This window comes from Myotis daubentonii, chromosome X (genome assembly GCF_963259705.1).
Source record: "Myotis daubentonii chromosome X, mMyoDau2.1, whole genome shotgun sequence".
Classification (NCBI taxonomy): domain Eukaryota; kingdom Metazoa; phylum Chordata; class Mammalia; order Chiroptera; family Vespertilionidae; genus Myotis; species Myotis daubentonii.
The window spans coordinates 126,873,526-126,893,247 of record NC_081861.1 but is presented as its reverse complement, the minus strand read 5'-3'; the positions used below and the strand labels follow the sequence as shown (position 1 = coordinate 126,893,247).

At 42.6% G+C, this 19,722-nt stretch overlaps 2 protein-coding genes across 2 annotated transcripts in view; both read left to right on the top strand.

The window, feature by feature from the left end:
* MBTPS2 (membrane bound transcription factor peptidase, site 2) overlaps nt 1-19,722 on the top strand; it is a 59,877-nt gene that overhangs the window by 17,911 nt on the left and 22,244 nt on the right. Inside the window, exons 4-7 of the mRNA XM_059680264.1 lie at nt 959-1,062; nt 3,193-3,320; nt 13,891-14,009; nt 15,608-15,788. Coding sequence (XP_059536247.1) covers nt 959-1,062; nt 3,193-3,320; nt 13,891-14,009; nt 15,608-15,788 — 532 coding nt within the window. The remainder of the gene's footprint in view (nt 1-958; nt 1,063-3,192; nt 3,321-13,890; nt 14,010-15,607; nt 15,789-19,722) is intronic.
* YY2 (YY2 transcription factor) lies at nt 8,177-10,023 on the top strand. The gene has a single exon (XM_059680537.1). The coding sequence runs from the start codon at nt 8,200-8,202 to the stop codon at nt 8,983-8,985; it is 786 nt and encodes a 261-aa protein (XP_059536520.1). The 5' UTR covers nt 8,177-8,199; the 3' UTR covers nt 8,986-10,023.

Sequence of the window (19,722 nt, the reverse complement as noted above, 5' to 3'; positions counted from 1 at the left end):
AACTTTTTGTTGTTAATACTCACCTGAGGATATTTTTCCATTGAATTTTAGGGAGAGTGGAAGACAGAGGGAAAGACAGACAGAAACATAAACACATTGATTGGTTGCCTCCTGCAGGAGCCCCAACCAGGGCCCAGGCTGTGGAGGAGTCTACATCCAAGGTTCGTGCCCTTGACCGGAATCGAACCCAGGACCCTTTGGTTGGCAGGCCAGCGCTCTATCCACTGAGCCAAGCCGGTTAGGGCACAAGACAACTCTTGATTCTTCACAGGTCCTTAATATGTACGAATGTTCCAAATGCCGTACCTTCTGCATTAAATTTCAATTTTAATACAATATTTATGTATCACTTTGCTCCTACCCATGTACTGGACAAACTGATACAATCAAAGTTATGGAAGGTATAGTGCTCCCACACCAACAAGGCGCTTTATTACACTACCTTTAATTAACAACTCTCATATAACTTGAGAATACTAAAAGGAAATTCATTGATGGGGGTGGGGATATCCTATATTACTCACATAAGTACTTGGAACCCTGCAATAACAATATAGAGGAATAGAGGAAGAACTAGGAATTGTAACAAGAATTCCCAAATCAGGCTTCCAGCTGACTCCTTCAATGTCGCTTCACAGTCCCTGGCCCCTGGCACTTTGCCAGGCTAATTCTTTCCGGTAGTGAAAACTACAGGAAGCTAAAATTTCAGCTTTTTAACCTGGTGTTTCCTTTTCTCTTTAGATTGGTATTTTGCTTAATTCAAAAGCTGCCTACTTCACAAAATGACTGGTGTTTTTACTTTTATTATGATAGAAATGAAAAAATGAACCATTGATATTCACATTATTTTTAGTTTATAGAACTATCAGCTTCGAAGTTTAAGCTTTATTACAAAGTGAACATCATGTTCTCTTGCTACCCAAGTGTGTGCTTATCATTGTGTCTATGAAATTTATAGGTTCCTGGTATAAATTTACCCGTCAATCAACTGACATATTTCTTCGCTGCAGTCCTCATTAGTGGTGTTGTACATGAAATTGGACACGGGATAGCAGCCATTAGGTAATGATATTTACCTTTTTATATCTGCTACATTTGATATTTTTCTTTCTGTGCATGCTACCCAGTTTTATCCGTAATTATTATTTTGAGGTACCTTCTCTTTTGCAGAGGAGATTTATATATTAATGAATATGCTCAGTTAACCGTATGTATAACTATATTCTGGATCTTTCTATCCTTTGCTTTCTACCAGCATGGTTATATCCTCATGGTGCTTCATGATTTTCATCTAATCCTGAAACCTAATCTTTCTATTCATCATTGGGTCAGAATGATACCTTTGCATTGCTTTCTTAGTACTTTCTTTGGCTTATTCGTTGAAATACTTTCCTGCTTTAACTCATGGCCTCTGCTAACTAGAGCAAGAACATTGAAAGCTCTGGGTTTGTTAACAAATTTCATAGCCTATCGAAACACCGAAGAAGATAAGGGAGGATGAGAACTGGGACTTCCTTCAAGTATCATGCCCTCTTTTTGTTGTGATTACCCAAATGTATCATGATTATAGCTATTTTAAAGGATCCTAAACCTATAAAATCATGATGGGCGAGAAGGTGAGTCACAACTCCCCTTCACTCCCACTGATAATTACTGCCATAAGGAGTACACATGCTGATGGGGATGTGTTTTATCCCTTCGGTGTATGGACCTGATTAAAGGTTTTAGATGAGAAGATTTAATCACTTATTACTTTCCACTTGCTTATGAACAAGAGTCTATAGATTGGCCATAAACCCTCATCTTAACAGATCACATACTGCTACACAGATGTGCTATGTAGTGGTTTAAGTGGGTGGCTGCCCTTTTTAAAAATCTCTTTCACCTTTGCTTCCAAATGTTTAGCCTTGCAGCCCTAAGGGTTTTACATATAAAAGAATTGTTATTAACAGTTTAATAATTCACAGTATAATGTGGTTAATTTTTAAAAATATATATTTTATTGATTTTTTACAGAGAGGAAGGGAGAGGGATAGAGAGTTGGAAACATCGATGAGAGAGAAACATCGATCAGCTGCCTCCTGCACACCCCCTACTGGGGATGTGCCCGCAACCAAGGTATATGCCCTTGCCCGGAATCGAACCTGGGACTCTTCAGTCCACAGGCCAACGCTCTAGACACTGTGCCAAACTGGTCAGGGCTGGTTAATTTTTTTTATAAAATCACAACTGCTGATATAAAGTGAATTATACAGTCCTCTGATGTATTTAGTACTAAGTGATAGCACAGTGTATTTATATAGTGCTTTTTTCAGAGTAACTATTTGGTCTTAGGAGGCTGTTAAGTATAATTCCATTTTTAGAGAATGAATTGATATATAGTTCTCCTAAGGAAAGTCTGAGCATAATGCATTTTTAACACTACCTCGTTTAATGTGAATAAACCTCTACGTTCATTTATAATAGCACAGACAGCCCTAGCAAGTTTGGCTCAATGGATAGAGTGTCAGCCCACGTACTGAAGGATCCTGAGTTCGATTCTGGTCGAGGGCAGGCACGTACCTTGGTTGTAGGCTCATTCCTCAGTCTTGGTCGGGGCATGTGTGGGAGGCAACCAATCAATGTGTCTCTCTGACATAGATGTTTCTTTCTCTCTGTCTCTCCACCTCCCTTCTACTCTTTCTAAAAATCAATGGAAAAATATCCTCGAGTGAGGATTAACAAAAAAAAATACTAGTAATATAAAAGCTAAGACAAATATAAATATTTAGACAATGTAATTGAATTATATTTTCTACTGTGTCCTCGGAAAATAATTCAGACTAAACCATAAAAATGTTTTTTATTTAGTTTCTCATAGAAATATTAAACTTTTCTTTACATATATATATATGACTAATTTCAAGCTATTTGTTCAGCATATTTGTTTCTAAGAATTTTCAAGTTAAGTCTATTTCAGAATTTCATTTTATAAAATGCAGTTTCATAGATGACCAAATATGTACGTTATTGTAAAATTGTGAGATAAATGATAGATAATCATATATGTAGGATAACTTTTTGACTGTCCAGAGAGACTTGTTTTTCCAAGTAAGAATTTGCACTACAGTGGGAAGTACTAAAATTACGTACATTATTAATTTGAAAAGTGCAATACTAGTGCTAAATTTCTTTCTCTATGTGATTTCTTAGGGAACAAGTTCGATTTAATGGCTTTGGGATTTTTCTCTTCATTATTTATCCCGGAGCATTTGTTGATCTGTTTACCACTCATTTGCAACTTATATCACCAGTCCAGCAGCTAAGGATATTTTGTGCAGGTAACAGATTTAAATGTTTTTATTCTTCTATGTGTTGTTAGTGGTTTTATGGAAAATACTCAAATCACAAATTAAAAGCATCTCATCTTTTGGTTGATAAATTCAGTTTATAAGAATCTCAGTCAAAAGTAGTAGAGCAAGCCCTAGCTGGTTTGGCTCAGTGCATAGAGCATCGGCCTGCGGTCTGGGGGGTCTTGGGTTCGATTATGGTCGAGGGCACATGCCCAGGTTGCGGGCTCAATCCCCAATAGGGGGGCGTACAAGAGGCAGCTAATCAGTGATTCTCATCATTGATCTCTCTCTCTCTCTCTCTCTTTCTCTCCCCCCTTCCTCTCTGAAATCAATAAAAATATATTTTAAAAAAACAACTAAAACCAACATAATTTTAAAAAGACAAAGTACAATGAGTTGAACATACCATGTGAATAGAAAATATGACTAAAGCATTAAATGAAGACAGAGGAGCACTTAATCATATGGAGTATAATCCACGATGAAAATGTAATTGCTGCGAGTCTTACTGTATCAAGTAACAAACCATCAAAACGAAAATGGAGAAAGTACAAAGAAAGCAACAGGTATAACAAAAGAGACTCCTATCTCTTGATACTTGGCACATAGGTATGAAAAAGTCAAATCATAAAAGCTGTTAATAAAAAAAAAATAATTATGTCAAAATCGTACCACAATTTATTTTCAAGTGCTCATAATACATTAAAAATTGTCCAGTTTCATTCAAAACAATCATTGTAGTATATTTAAAAGTAAAAATGAAATAATGTATAAAGTTTTGCTAAAAGGAAAATTAACGGCCTTCAATAGTTATGGAATAAGTGAAAGTAAATCAGATAAGCAACTGAAGAAGTGAGGGGAAAAAACTATAAAATGGTTCAGAAATTATTATAATTTGTAAGGATATAGGCAGAAAATAATAATTGGAAAATAAAAATTGGAAAAAATAAAAACTGTAAAGTCCAAGAGTTAGTTCTTTGAAGGAAAAAAAAAACAATGGGAGAAAGCTTCTATAGACAGAGTTAGCAGTCAGATTGGGGAATGACAGTTGATAGAAAATTAAAAATTATAAAAAGGCTCTTTGTTCATCTCTGCAAAAAATTTTCAAAATCCTGGATAGTTATTTAGAAAATAATTAATAGCCTAAATAAAACCCAGAAAGATAGAAAAAAAATATATACACAGGTTAATTACAATGAGAGAAATTAAGAAAGTTGAGGAAGGATGCCTCTGAAAGTTTCGTAGGTGGAATTCTTTCAAATCTTGCAGAAGGTTTTTCTTATTAATTCCAATTTAGTATAAACTTTCCAGAGCACATAGAGAAGGAAACTAAGATTTTTTTTCTTAGGCCAATAAAACTCGAATAAAAGCACCAAAAATACTCTGCAGTCACATGATGTATCTAAGCAAAGCAAGGATAGTTCAACATTAGGTAGTCTATTTGAATATGGGAAGCATTATTAAACTTTAGGGGGGGGGATCCTCATATCAGCAGGTATTGAAACATATTTAATAGAATTCAATATCTATTAATGGCTAAAAAACAAAAATCTTTAGTGAAAGTAGAAATAGCTGCATACTTCCTAATGATATAACACTTCTTAGACAGTGTTTCTCAACCTTGGCTGCACATTAGAATCACCTGGGAAATTTTTAAAATCCTGATTTCTGGGCCTCATCTTCCGGAAATTCTGTTTCTTTGTTACGGGGTGGGGCCACAACATTAGAAATCGGGATTTTAAAAAGATTGCCAGGTGATTCTAATGTGCAGCCAAGGTTGAAAAACACTGACTTAGAAGCATTCCTATTTAAAGGACAAGACAAGCAATTCCGCTGTCAACTATCACTGATACTATTAAATGATCTATAAGTGTGAATCAGTGCAATTAAATAAGAGGGAAAAGAGTATGAATATTAAAAAGCCCACCCCCCCCACCACCAATACTGTTATACACCCGAGGAGGGAGATGGATAAAATAAATGGAAATGAAATATAGAAAAATTCAGTAAAGAATCTGGTTCGTGAATTAATATTGGAGACGCGCTAGCGGGTAGACGGAGCGGCCGGTTCGGGAATTAATATTGGAGACGCGCTAGCGGGTAGACGGAGCGGCCCGTTCGGGAATTAATATTGGAGACGCGCTAGCGGGTAGACGGAGCGGCCGGTTCGGGAATTAATATTGGAGATGCGCTAGCGGGTAGACGGAGCGGCCGGTTCGGGAATTAATATTGGAGACGCGCTAGCGGGTAGACGGAGCGGCCGGTTCGGGAATTAATATTGGAGACGCGATAGCGGGTAGACGGAGCGGCCGGTTCGGGAATTAATATTGGAGACGCGATAGCGGGTAGACGGAGCGGCCGGTTCGGGAATTAATATTGGAGACGCGCTAGCGGGTAGACGGAGCGGCCGGTTCGGGAATTAATATTGGAGACGCGCTAGCGGGTAGACGGAGCGGCCGGTTCGGGAATTAATATTGGAGACGCGCTAGCGGGTAGACGGAGCGGCCGGTTCGGGAATTAATATTGGAGACGCGCTAGCGGGTAGACGGAGCGGCCGGTTCGGGAATTAATATTGGAGACGCGCTAGCGGGTAGACGGAGCGGCCGGTTCGGGAATTAATATTGGAGACGCGCTAGCGGGTAGACGGAGCGGCCGGTTCGGGAATTAATATTGGAGACGCGCTAGCGGGTAGACGGAGCGGCCGGTTCGGGAATTAATATTGGAGACGCGCTAGCGGGTAGACGGAGCGGCCGGTTCGGGAATTAATATTGGAGACGCGCTAGCGGGTAGACGGAGCGGCCGGTTCGGGAATTAATATTGGAGACGCGCTAGCGGGTAGACGGAGCGGCCGGTTCGGGAATTAATATTGGAGACGCGCTAGCGGGTAGACGGAGCGGCCGGTTCGGGAATTAATATTGGAGACGCGCTAGCGGGTAGACGGAGCGGCCGGTTCGGGAATTAATATTGGAGACGCGCTAGCGGGTAGACGGAGCGGCCGGTTCGGGAATTAATATTGGAGACGCGCTAGCGGGTAGACGGAGCGGCCGGTTCGGGAATTAATATTGGAGACGCGCTAGCGGGTAGACGGAGCGGCCGGTTCGGGAATTAATATTGGAGACGCGATAGCGGGTAGACGGAGCGGCCGGTTCGTGAATTAATATTGGAGACGCAATAGCGGGTAGACGGAGCGGCCGGTTCGGGAATTAATATTGGAGACGCGCTAGCGGGTAGACGGAGCGGCCGGTTCGGGAATTAATATTGGAGACGCGCTAGCGGGTAGACGGAGCGGCCGGTTCGGGAATTAATATTGGAGACGCGCTAGCGGGTAGACGGAGCAGCCGGTTCGGGAATTATATTGGAGACGCGCTAGCGGGTAGACGGAGCGGCCGGTTTGGGAATTATATTGGAGACGCGATAGCGGGTAGACGGAGCGAAGAGGCTGGAGGGGTAGCATACGGGTATGAGCGTGACCTGGTATGAACGTGACCCCACGCATGCGCCAGGGTATCGGGAAGCGCATGCGCTGGGTGCCAGGATTCCCAGAATTCCCCGCGTCTAAGCCTAAACCGCCAGTCAGCGTCACTCTCTGCCCTTCGCGCCTTTTCCGCGGAGCGGAGCGGAGCGCGAGCCCTCCCCCGCCTGCCGCCTCTGGGGCCTCGCGCTCTTTCTCTCAGCTTTTCCGCCACCTTCCGGCTGCCCCGCCCTGCGCTGCGGACTAGTCTTGTCGTGAAAGCGCCTAGCCGTGAAAGCCTCGTCAGAGCTCTCAGCCATGGCTTCAAACAACTTTATCTACATCACCCCAGAAGACATGGAGGAGGCTGTCGAGTTGATGGAATTCCACCAGGTACACCTAGGGGCTATTGCTATACAGGATATTGCTGTGGACAATTTTGCTGTGGAGAATATTGACATGGAGAGTATCGCAGTCGAGAGTATCCCTTTGGACAATATCTCCATGGACAATATCTCTTTGGAGAATATCTCCATGGACAATATCCCTTTGGACAATATCGCTATGGAGAATATTTCTTGGGAGAATATCTCTTTGGAGAATATTGTGATGGAGAATATCCCTTTGGCGGATATCTCTGAGGCGAATGTCGCTGTGGAGAATACCCCTTTGGCGGATATCTCTGAGGCGAATGTCGCTGTGCAGAATATCCCTTTGGCGGATATCTCTGAGGTGAATGTCGCTGTGCAGAATATCCCTTTGGCGGATATCTCTGAGGTGAATGTCGCTGTGGAGAATACCCCTTTGGCGGATATCTCTGAGGTGAATGTCGCTGTGGAGAATACCCCTTTGGCGGATATCTCTGAGGTGAATGTCGCTGTGGAGAATATCCTTTTGGCGGATATCTCTGAGGTGAATGTCGCTGTGGAGAATATCCTTTTGGCGGATATCTCTGAGGTGAATGTCGCTGTGGAAAATTTCGCTGTGGAAAATGACCCTTTGGCGGATATCGCTGTGGAGGATATTCCCACAGAGCTCACAGCAATGGAAACCGTTGAGTACCAGGATATCAGCGGCAGTTGGGTCCACGGTGGCCACCACAGTTCACCTCTGATGGCGCTGCAGCCGTTCATGGTTAACCCGAACAAAGGGAACCATGACCAGGAAATGATCATGGTGCAGACCCGGGAGGAAGTCGTGGGCTATTTCGAGTCCGACAACGAGCAGGCTAGCAACTTCCAGGAGCAGTGGGTGCCTGTCCCGGTGGAAGAAGAAGCCTACTTCCAGGAAACTCCGGCTTCCCTGTCAGACTCCGCGGCATCATCGCCCAAGAAGCTCCGCATCGGTCAGCAAAGCGCCGCCAGCGACGATCAGCAAAGCACCACTAACGATCAGCAAAGCTCCACTAACGGCGGTATGAAAAGCACCACCAGCAACGGTAAGCAAAGCAAGAAGCACAGCAGCCACGGCAAAAAGCTCCGCATTGGCCAGCAAAGCGCCGCCGGCAAGGGTAAGAAACGCACCGCCAAAAGCGGAGCCGGGGCGGCGGGAGGCAGCGGCTCGGAGGAAGGCAACAGAAAGTGGGAGCAGAAGCAGGTGCAGGCCAAAACCCTAGAGGGTGAGTCCTCCGTCTCCGAGGGGTCCCAAGCTGGTGAAAGCGGTCAGGAGATTGAAGGACAGAGTCCGGTGAACTCACCGGAACCGGACTTAGCTCCTGATTATTCAGAGTATTTGACGGGAAAGAAACTTCCTCCTGGAGGAATACCTGGCATTGACTTATCAGATCCCAAACAGCTAGCAGAATTTATTAAAGCGAAGCCCAAAAAGTACAAAGATGACATTCCAAGACCAGTACCTTGCCTTCATAAAGGCTGCGGAAAGATGTTCCGGGATCCCGCTTCTATGAGAAAACATCATCACACCCACGGTCCTAAAGGCTACATATGTGCAGAATGTGGCAAAGGTTTTATTGAGAGCTCAAAACTAAAACGGCATCAACTGGTGCATTCTGGAGAGAAGCCCTTTCAGTGCACATTTGAAGGCTGCGGAAAATACTTTTCCCTGGATTTCAATTTGCGTACACATGTGAGAATCCATACAGGTGACAAGCCCTATGCCTGCCCCTTCGAGGGTTGTGATAAGAAGTTTGCTCAGTCAACTAACCTGAAATCTCATATCTTAACGCATGCTAAGAACAAATAGCCAGTGAAAAGGAGAAAAGATCCTTTTTTGATTCTTAAATATCTAAGGGTCATGCTTTCATAGATTCGTTTAAAAAGTTAAAAATATATGTTTACATTGTTAAGATGTCATGTTTTAATAGAGTAGTAAAAGGTTAAAAAAGTGAAAAAAGGTTAAAATATGTATAAGATTACATTGTTCTGTAATATCATTTGGAAAACATGGTGTTTTGTCAAGTTTGATCCCAAAAAAGGATAATTCATAGACTTCACATCGAAAGACTTTTTATGCAACTGTGCTTAAAATGGGACTTTTCATATTCAAGTTCACCTATTTACAAATTTTTAAAGTTCTGTATTTTCCAAATGTTCATGTTTATACTTTTAGGAATATGTTTAATCTATGTGTGGTTTTTATGGAAGTTGATAACTGCTTACTGTAGATTTTGTTTATGAGAATGAACGGTCATATACATACATGAAGTATTTTTCTGTTTAAAAAGAGGTTATATAGGTTTTGTTTGCTATCTTAATTTTGGTTTTATTCTTTGCTATTAACATATTTTGCATAACTATCTTTTAGCTGCATGAATGATGTATATGTAGTATTGAATAGTAGATGTGGTTAGTACTGTTAGTCAATTTAAACCCATTTTTGTCAATTTAAACCCATTTTAGTCATTTTATTTCTAATACTGCCAAATAGTGTTATTTAGTGTAATTTCTTTGCTTCTTCAGTTAGAAAGTGCTGCTCAATTGTAGTTGTATTGTTTTTATAATGACTTTTATAACATTTGATATGTACACCTTATATAATAGAAAAAGCAAAAGTGAAATACCTGTTCTAAATAAAGAAAAAAAACACTTGCCTGTATAAATACCATAGCTAGAAAACAGGGAGGATGCTACTGGCATCTGGGGAGTAGAAGCTAAACATCCTGCAATGCATAAGGAATTATCTGCCCCAAAATGCCAATAGTAAGAAAACCTGCTCTAGAGAAAGTAAAATTGTAATGTATTCCTTTAATGTACTTATAAACATTAATGGGCAAGAGGTTGTTTAAATAAAGGAAATGTGTTTTCAACCACCGTTGTTGCTTCTTAACCATCATGGGCAAATTGGGACTCTAGAGGGGTGGTCTGGTACAAGTTGCATCCCTGTCTCAAGAGAGGAGGGGAGAGGAGGTTGCCCAAATAATCAGGAATCAGTGCTGCTGAATTACCCCCTGATTTGTTCGGAGGGAGCGTTAATGAGGATGCAAGCATCTAGGCAATCCTGGTAGGCTTCTTTATCCTGGCTTGGAAGGAAAAGCTGAATTTAGCACATATAATGGTCACAAAGCTAATCAGTGGGAATGTTTTGTGGAATTGTGTTGGGACTAGCAACTTGGTGGGTGATGAGGTTATAGCTGTATTCCAAAATTAGTTTCATTAGAGTAAATTTCAGTGGGTCAAAGAATTAGTGATTTTTTTGGTTGTTTCAATTGTGTTTTTTAAGTGATGCCATGAAAGTAATACAAGAAAACACAGGTATCTTCTATAATATTGAACTGGGAAAGGCTTAGTACAAAGGAGCAATTTGACCACACCAACATTTAAAATGTCTGCAGCCTTAGCTGGTTTGGCTCAGTGGATGAAGCAGGGACCTGTGGACTGGGGGGGAAGGGAGGGGGTCCCCGGTTCAATTCCGGTCAGGGGCGCATGCCGGGTTGTGGGGGCTCAATCTCCAGTGGGGGTGTGTAGGAGGCAGCCGATCGATGATTCTCTCTCAACATTGATGTTTCTGTCTCTCTCTCCCTCTCACTTCCTCTCTGAAGTCAATAAAAATACATATTTGAAAAAGTAAAATGTCTGCATAGGCAGCCTATAAACCAAACCAAACAATACCCTGGATAAAAAAATTTAGATGCCTCTTACAAAAGACCAAAGTCCTTAATATGTACATTGCAAATAATAATATATACATATTAGTAAAACAAAAAGCAACCAAGTCAAAAAATGTAAATAGGGAATGGATATGGTTCTCAGACAAAGGAAATAGAAATAGCCTTTTAACAAACATGAAAATGCTCTTCTAAGTCGCTCATAATTAAAGAACTAGAAACTAGCTCTAGGCGGTTTGACTTAGTGCAGTGGTTGGCAAACTGCGGCTCGAGATCCACATGCGGCTCTTTGGCCCCTTGAGTGTGGCTCTTCCACAAAATACCGATTTCTGCGCACAGGCCACGAAGTTTCAATCGCACTGTATGTGTGCGCCCGCACTGGTATTTTGTGGAAGAGCCACACTCAAGGGGCCAAAGAGCTGCATGTGGCTTGAGAGCCGCAGTTTGCCGACCACTGGCTTAGTGGATAGGGTGAAGGGTCCCAGGTTCAATTCTGATCAAGGGCACATATCTCGGTTGCAGGCTCCTCCCCGGCCCCGCAGGAGGCAACCAATCGATGTGTTTCTCTCACATCGATATTTCTCTGTTTTTCCCTCTCTCTTCCATTCTCTCTAAAAATCAATGGGAAGTTGATTTTTAGTCAGTACTCCAGTGATGATTTTAAAAAAAATAAATAGAAATTAGAACAAATATTTTACTTTTCACCTAGCAGATGGCAAAGTCTAAAATTACAATAGCATCTGGTGTTGTTTCGAAAGTGGGAAAACATGCCAGTTATGAGAACATAATACAAACTCACTGGAGGTCTATTTTAATACACATATTTTTTGACCCGACAATTTCATATCTGTAATTTTTCATACCTTCACAGATGCGTATTTAATTAGGTACATAACAATATGAGCAAAGCTGTTGAAGCATTGTATGAAAAAGTTAGTAGGGAACCTTATAAGTCAATATGTTAAAAAAAATGGGTTACTCTGTAGTGGATATAAGAAATGGGATAGGTATGAATGTGCAGATAAGGGAAAAGTCCAAAATTGATAAATGAAAAAGCAAAGGTAATTTGATACCTTTGGTGTTTTTAAAAGAACTGTGTATAGAACAGAAAATATTGTCATGTGTCCTGGACTAGACTTGCTCTGGATATTTTTAGAATGTAACAACTTAAAGCACTCATATAGGGGTAGCGGGGTCCATCTTACAATGTGAATATGGTGTGTGGAACATATTAGCTAGATATCTGGCTGCTGTAATAACCAAAAATAGCAGGCTTAAACTCTTATAAAACATTCCAAATGTAAGTAGCTCAGCGCTGATATAATTCTATGATTTGGGCAACTCAGGCCTTTTCTGTCTTGTTAGCTTATAATACTCAAAAAAGAGGGGACATCTTACAGTGTGAATAAGGTATATGGAACATGTATTAGCTAGGTATCTGGCTGCTGTAATAGCTAAAAGTAACAGGCTTACACTCTCATAAAACATTCTAAATGTAAGTAAATCAAAGCTGATATAATTTTGTGATTTGAGGGATTCGGGCCTTTTCTGTCTTAGCTCTGCCGTTCCCAACATGCAGCTTCTATGTTATGGACTCAGGTTTAGCTCCCTCCTATGGCTACATTCCAGCCAGTAGGACAGGGATATTCCCATCATTTCCACTCACATCCTCTTGGGCACAACAGTCATATAACCATACTCAGCTTCCTGAGAGTCTGGGAAATGTCTTTAGGTTGCATTTCTATCATTACAGAATATTGGTTCTCTACTGCTGATGCTATCACCCTCCTGAGAATGTTTGGAATGTGTGGGGTAGGAGGTATTCATTGGTTGTCTGACAGGGGAGCAGTAACGGTATTTAATGGATGGAGCCAGGCATGCTAAATATCCTGTGATGTTAAGGACAGACTTGCTCAACTAAGAATCATGCTACTCAGAGTGCTAGGAGTGCCCCGACCTGGCCTATGACAAAAACTAGCAGAAGTGAAGGATAAGTTTGGAGGGAGGGGTTATATAGCCGCGTGCCAGTGTATGTTTAGCACCTGGCTCTGAAGGGGAGGGTGGGGAGCTCTGATATTTAGCTTCTGCTGGTTTCTGACTCGTAAATATGTGGTCCCACCATGGCCAGTTCAAGGTGCCAACCTGAAGTTCCTAATTGGGAAGGGATGCGCATAGTTGTCTGTGGCAAGCTGGTAGAAACAGACTCCAGCATTCCACTGAGTTCATCTAACCATTTCTGTATATATGATGGAGGTGGTTATAGTCTGTGACATGATGGTAGGTACATCCTCTATTTGGCCCACCAGTAACATTCTCTATAATAGTTTTATTCTTAAAACAATCTCTTTTTTTCCAAATACCATTTGGATTTCCATACCCCAGTTCAGCAAGAATGTTGATTCCATCTTAGCTTTTATGTGGGTAGTTTTAACATTCCTTTCAAAGACCACAAGTATGAGCCCGCACCAGCATGGCTCAGTAGTTGAGCGTCGGCCTATGAACTAGGAGGTCACAGCTCGATTCCCAGTCAGGGCACATGCCTGGGTTGTGGGTTCAATCCCCAGTGTGGGGCATTCAGGAGGCAACCGATTAGTGGTTCTTTCTCATTTATGTTTCTTTCTCTCCCTCTCTCTGCCTCTCCCTCCCTCTCTGAAATCAATAAAAACATATTTTTTAAAAAGATCACAAGTATGTTTACATTAATAATACATACATTTTCTGAAAAAAGAGGCTATAATAAATAGAAGAGATTCTATTTGTGTTATATACATATGTATATTAGGTATATATAATAGGATGTAGGTTTTATTGGTGTTAAATCATATTAGCATGTGGTATTTTTAATGTGGTATTAACATGCTTATTTTACATTTTAATATATGAAATGGAAGAGATGTCTAACTGAACATCCGTCTACTGTACTAATAAGTAGATCTATGTGCCTCACAGCTTCTTCTGGTTATGTAAGCCCAGGTGTTATGAAGTCCAAATACCTATGTCACTTCTGCCCCTGGTTCAGCTTATTCCTTTTTTTCTCTTTTCAGGTATCTGGCATAATTTCGTCCTTGCACTCCTGGGTATTTTGGCTCTTGTCCTCCTCCCTGTGATCCTCTTGCCCTTTTACTACACTGGAGTGGGGGTGCTTATCACTGAAGTTGCTGAGGTAAATAATGGATTACTTGGGCTTTTTTTTTTTTTTTTTTACCAGATTTTGTGATGTAACACTTAGCATTTTGTGTCAGGTTCTTTTTAATCAAGTTCTCCTCATAGCTCTAGATGGTTTGGCTCAGTGGATAGAGCGTCGGCCTGCGGACTGAAGGGTTCCCTATTCAATTCCGGTCGAGGGCACACACCTTGGTTGCAGGCTTGATCCCCAGCCCCGGTCCGGGCTTATGCAGGAGGCAACCAGTCGCTGTTTCTCTCTAACACCCATGTTTCTCTCTGTCTCTCCCCCTCCCTTCCATTTTCTCTCTAAAACAAAAGTTCTCTTCCTAGACAGAATGGTCCGTTTCTCCTGGAGAAATTATTGCCAATCCTTTCAAATTGAACAGTTTGTGGAATACATTGTCTTTTTAAAAATACTAAAAATTGTTTCTGTTCTGAGTTACAAAAATAGTATAAAGATTTTCTACCTGTAATTTGTTGATAAAATGCGTCATTTACTTTTACTGTTTATTTTTATAATTCTGCTTTTTAGTAAAAGGTCTCTTCACATTTGAAACCTAGGCTAGCTAGCTAGCCAGAACAATTCATGGGAGCTTAGGTCTTCAATTCTGTATTTTACTCCCTTATTTAATAACTACCGAGATAGCATCAAGTCTTCTATTCAGACTTAGGGAAGAAGAAAATTGCCTTCCTGAGTAACTGGCTCACATATGCATTGTGCTGACAGTATCATCTGCATATTTGGGACTGTGTCTAAATAAGGACTTTTACAATTTTATCCACGGAAGACATAGGAAAATGAAGGCATTCTGATGACTACTTTCACACCAAAAAATAATTAGCAGTTTACCCAAAAACTATTAGTTTAATCTTAACAGTTGGCAAGTGGGATTTTGTTTTTTCAGTTGCAAAAACTCCAAAATCTTGTAGAAGTAGGAAAAGTAACTATAATTGTTGGGGTTTTTTTAAAATATATTTTATTGATTTTCCACAGAGAGGAAGGAAGAGGGACAGAGAGCTAGAAACATGGATGAGAGAGAAACATCCATCAGCTGCCTCCTGCACACTCCCCACTGGGGATGCGCCCGCAACCGCGGTACATGCCCTTGACCGGAATCGAACCTGGGACCCTTGAGTCCGCAGGCCGACGCTCTATCCACTGAGCCAAACCGTTCAGGGCTGGGTTTTGTTTTAATTTTGTAGTGTTTTCCATCTTGGATTCAAAGCTGGATTGTTTTATATATTATTCAAATAGTCTACTTATTGAATTCAGTGTCTTTTTTAATTTATTTTTTTAATATATTTTATTGATTTTCTACAGAGAGGAAGGGAAAGGGACAGAGAGTTAGAAACATTGATGAGAGAGAAACATCGATCAGCTGCCTCCTGCACACTCCCCACTGGGGATGTGCCAGCAACCCAGGTACATGCCCTTGACTGGAATCGAACCTGGGACCCTTGAGTCCACAGGCCGATGCTCAATCCACTGAACCAAACCGGTTAGGGCTCAATTCAGTGTCTTTAACGATTATTTGCTCAGATTAGTCATAGCTTGTTTTCACACATTCTCTGATTTGTTTTTGCCTTTTTCCCAAGGACTCACCTGCAGTTGGACCCAGAGGTCTTTTTGTGGGAGACCTTGTTACCCATCTACAGGATTGTCCTGTTACTAATGTACAAGATTGGAATGAATGTCTAGATACCATCGCCTATGAACCCCAGATTGGTTACTGCATAAGTGCGGCAACATTGCAGCAGTTAAGCTTCCCTGTTAGAGGTGTGTATATTTCTCTCTGTATAAGATAATGCTTCAAGCAGTAGTACTTGCCACTCACAAATCTTAGATTATGTCTATAAATTTATTTTTTTCTAATTTGTTTGAAACAAATCAGAAAAGTAATAATAGGCCCAAACTAGTAAACATTCTTGGTGAATTGGATACTAATACGTATGTTTCTTTTATTATAAATATTGTTATTGAACCTCTAATTTTATAACATCATACTAGGGGCCCGGTGCACGAAACTCATGCACTGGGTGTGTGGGGGGGGGAGTGTCCCTCAGCCCAGCCTGCCCCCTCTCACATACTGGGAGCCCTCAGGCGTTGACCCCCATCACCCTCCAATCACAGGATCGGCCCCTTGCCCAGGCCTGACGCCTCTGACCCAGGCTTCAGGCCTGGGCAAGGGGACCATCATATCCCCCCAATCCCCAGCTCAGCCCCCGCCCAGGCCTGATGGCTTGGCCAGAGGAGTTGACCCTCATCACCCTCCGATCACCAATCACTGGCTCGGCCCCTTGACCAAGCCTGAGGCCTCTGGCTGAGGCGTCCGGCCCAGGCAGCGGGGACCCGCAGCTGCAGCGGCCCCGCAATCGTGGGCTTCACTTTAGGCCCAGGCAAGGGACCCCTAGCTCCCGGGACTGCCAGCTTCGACCGTGCCCAGCTCCCATCGCTGGCTCCACCCCTACTTCCTGCTATCACTGGCCAGGGCAGAAAAGGCGCCTGATTCTCCGATCATGGCTGGGGGGCAGGGCAAAGGCGGCCCCGGGGCCGCCTTTGCCCTGCCCCCCAGCTCTTAGGTCCCCCCTGGGTTTCCGATCACTGTCAGTGGCAGGGGGCTTCTTCCTGCTTTCCCTTTCGCCTCCCTGCATTGTGCCTACATATGCAAATTAACCGCCATCTTGTTGGCAGTTAACTGCCAATCTTAGTTGGCAGTTAATTTGCATATAGCCCTGATTAGCCAATGAAAAGGGTAGCGTCATACACCAATTACCATTTTTCTCTTTTATTAGTGTAGATTTGAGTTTCAGGAGTCTAGAATCTAATTCTTTCTGTATATAAAAAAAAAAAACTTGTGTGCTCTGCGCGGTGGTGAGTGGGTGCCACTGAGGGGACCCGCTGCCATGTGAGAATGTGCCAGCCCCACCAAATGCCCATGAACCTTCTCCCAGTTCTGCCCAGGCCACTGGGCCCAGCTACCCTGCTGCTGTTTGGCCATGGCAGTGGCAGGCACCAGGGCACCAGGGCCCAGGAGCCAGGCGTGGCGGCAGCACTAAAAAATTGAGCAGTATGAGGGAAAGCAGTATCTGGACTCACTGAAAGAGTATCTGGAATTGAAACTCCAGAGTATAGATGGGGGTGCCCCAGAGACCGTCCAGCCCTCAGAGGTCTGGGTGCTGGCTGCCCAGCCCAAGGCCGACAAGGGCATAGTGTTGCACTCACAGAAAATAACTTAGATGGCACCATTGCAGAAAGAATAACTTTCAGTGAGTTTTATGTTCCATGGTATGGTCATTGTAAGAATCTGACTCCTACTTTGGAAGAACTCTAAAAAGGAATTCCCTGCCCTAACCAGTTTGGCTCAGTAGATAGAGCGTTGGCCTGTGGACTGAGGTGTCCCGGGATCGGTTCCAGTCAAGGGCATGTACCTGGGTTGCGGGCACATGCCCAGTGGGAGGTGTGCAGGAGGCGGCTGATCAATGTTTCTCATCGATGTTTCTAGCTCTCTATCCCTCTCCCTTCCTCTGTAAAAAATCAATAAAATCTAATTTTAAAAAAAAGGAATTCCCTGCCCTAGTTGGTTTGGCTCAATGGATAGAGAGTTGGCCTGCGGACTGAAGGGTCACAGATTCTATTCCGACCAAGGGCAGATGCCTGGGTTGCAGGCTCGATCCCCAGTAGGGGGCATGCAGGAGGCAGCCAATCAATGATTCTCTCCATCATTGATGTTTCTCTCTCTCTCTCCTCTCCCTTCCTCTCTAAAATCAATAAAATATATTTTTTTAAAAAAGAATTCCCTAGTTTGGTAGAGGTCAAGATCACTAAAGTAGACTGTACTGATGGACAGAGTACAGAAGTAGGCAAATGTAGGTTTATAGTTATGAGTATTAGAAATACAAAGTCAGTGAGTATAATGGTGAGTATGATCGTGGCACTTTGTTCTGCAGTGGGCAAAAGGTGAACTTCAAAAATGCAGGTGTGAGTCACCTATCATGCCTGGCCACCTAGGGAAGAGTTAAATCATGCTGATGTTGCTGAGTTTCAAGGTGAATGTACTAAACTTGTGGTATCTTCTCTTTTTTTTTTTTTAAGCCAACACACTCTATAGATTCTTTATTAAGTTTCTTTAAACATGTAACTCATGATCACTTTGAAAACTATTTTCAGTGGCAATCTATCATCCCCTTTAACCTTCTCTTGATGAAATTGAAATGGTTGCCTTTGAGTCCAAAATAGAGTTGAAGAAAATCCAATTGCTGGACTATTTTTGCCTCCTGAGTGATATTGGTGAAAGCATCATCCAAAGCAGTTTTTGAACGGCTTACAAGTCTGGAAAGGTAGCCATGTGACAGTATTGATATTCCTCTGATCTGAAGGTCCCATTGACTTATTAATAATGTGGTTAGTCTGTGGCTTGGGGCAGATTTAAAAAACACTGAAACCCCATGCCTCTGGAAGATATTTTCACAGCCACTCCTAGATTTTGTTTCTGTTAATACTGCTCATCAGGAGAGGTTTGCCATGATGGAAGCAATGGTACTTTTGCCGCATGCCTGCGTAAGATAACGCTGATTCCATAATCTTATGTGTGTCGATATTTGTCAAATACTGTTCGAGGGATACCTCTTTATTTCTCATGAGTGAAAGATTTCATTGGTTAGGTTAACACGAAGTCAAGGTCCATGTAAAGATTTTTACGATTGCCATCACCAGTTTGGCTCAGTGGATAGAGCATCGGCCTGTGGGCTGAAAGGTCCAGGGTTCAATTCCGTTCAAGGGCCTGTGCCTTGGTTGCAATTGATGTTTCTAACTCTCTATCCCTCTCCCTTTCTCTCTGTAAAATCAATAAAATATATTTTTTAAAAAAAGATTTTTAAAATTTAAAATCCATGTTTCAGTCCATGTTTAAGATTTGATGTCTCCCATGGAAAACGTGGGCATAGAAAGTTCCACAAGGCTTGTCTTAACTATCCTGTTAACTCATAGAAAGTTTCTGGGGCAAGAGGACTAGAGAAGCTTTTCCAGGTCCTGGTATCGGGGACCAGGGGAACATTGCAGCCCCACTACAGGGCCCTAACTGGAAGCAGTTTCAGTTCTGCTCCTAGGTAGTCCTTTTAGAGGCTCACTGTGAATCATTTGCCTTCCGGAGGCTGACCCTCTGCTGCTGTATGAAGAGTGGGATTAGAGCAGCAGCGCTGCTGCTATGCTCTGCCTGGGCCCGGACCAGCCATCAGCCCCGGACCAGCCATCAGTCCCTTTGGCTTCTGCTCCAGGGAGCGGCTCATTCCCCTCCATCCCACCAACACGATACTACCCTTCCTGTGCTGCTTGCAGTCCGCGTCACAGTCTCAGTCCGCCAGTCAGTGTCGCAGTCGTCCTCAGTCCGACTTTCCCCTCCCCCTCCCCTTCCCTCTCCCCCTCTGTCATAATCTTTTTTTTTTTAATTTTTAATTAAATCTTTATTGTTCAGATTATTACATTTGTTCCTCTTTTTTTCCCCCCCATAACTCCCCTCCTCCCAGTTCCCGCCCCACCCTCCGCCCTCACTCCCCACCCACTGTCCTCATCCATAGGTGCACGATTTTTGTCCAGTCTCTTCCCACATCTCCCACACCCCTTTCCCCCCCAAGAATAGTCAGTCCATTCCCTTTCTATGTCCCTGATTCTATTATAATCAACAGTTCATTCTGTTCATCAGATTATTTATTCA

Bases quoted from the DNA above. Each gene is read 5' to 3' on its own strand.
- YY2 (XM_059680537.1), top strand. From the start codon at position 8,200: ATGAAAAGCACCACCAGCAACGGTAAGCAAAGCAAGAAGCACAGCAGC.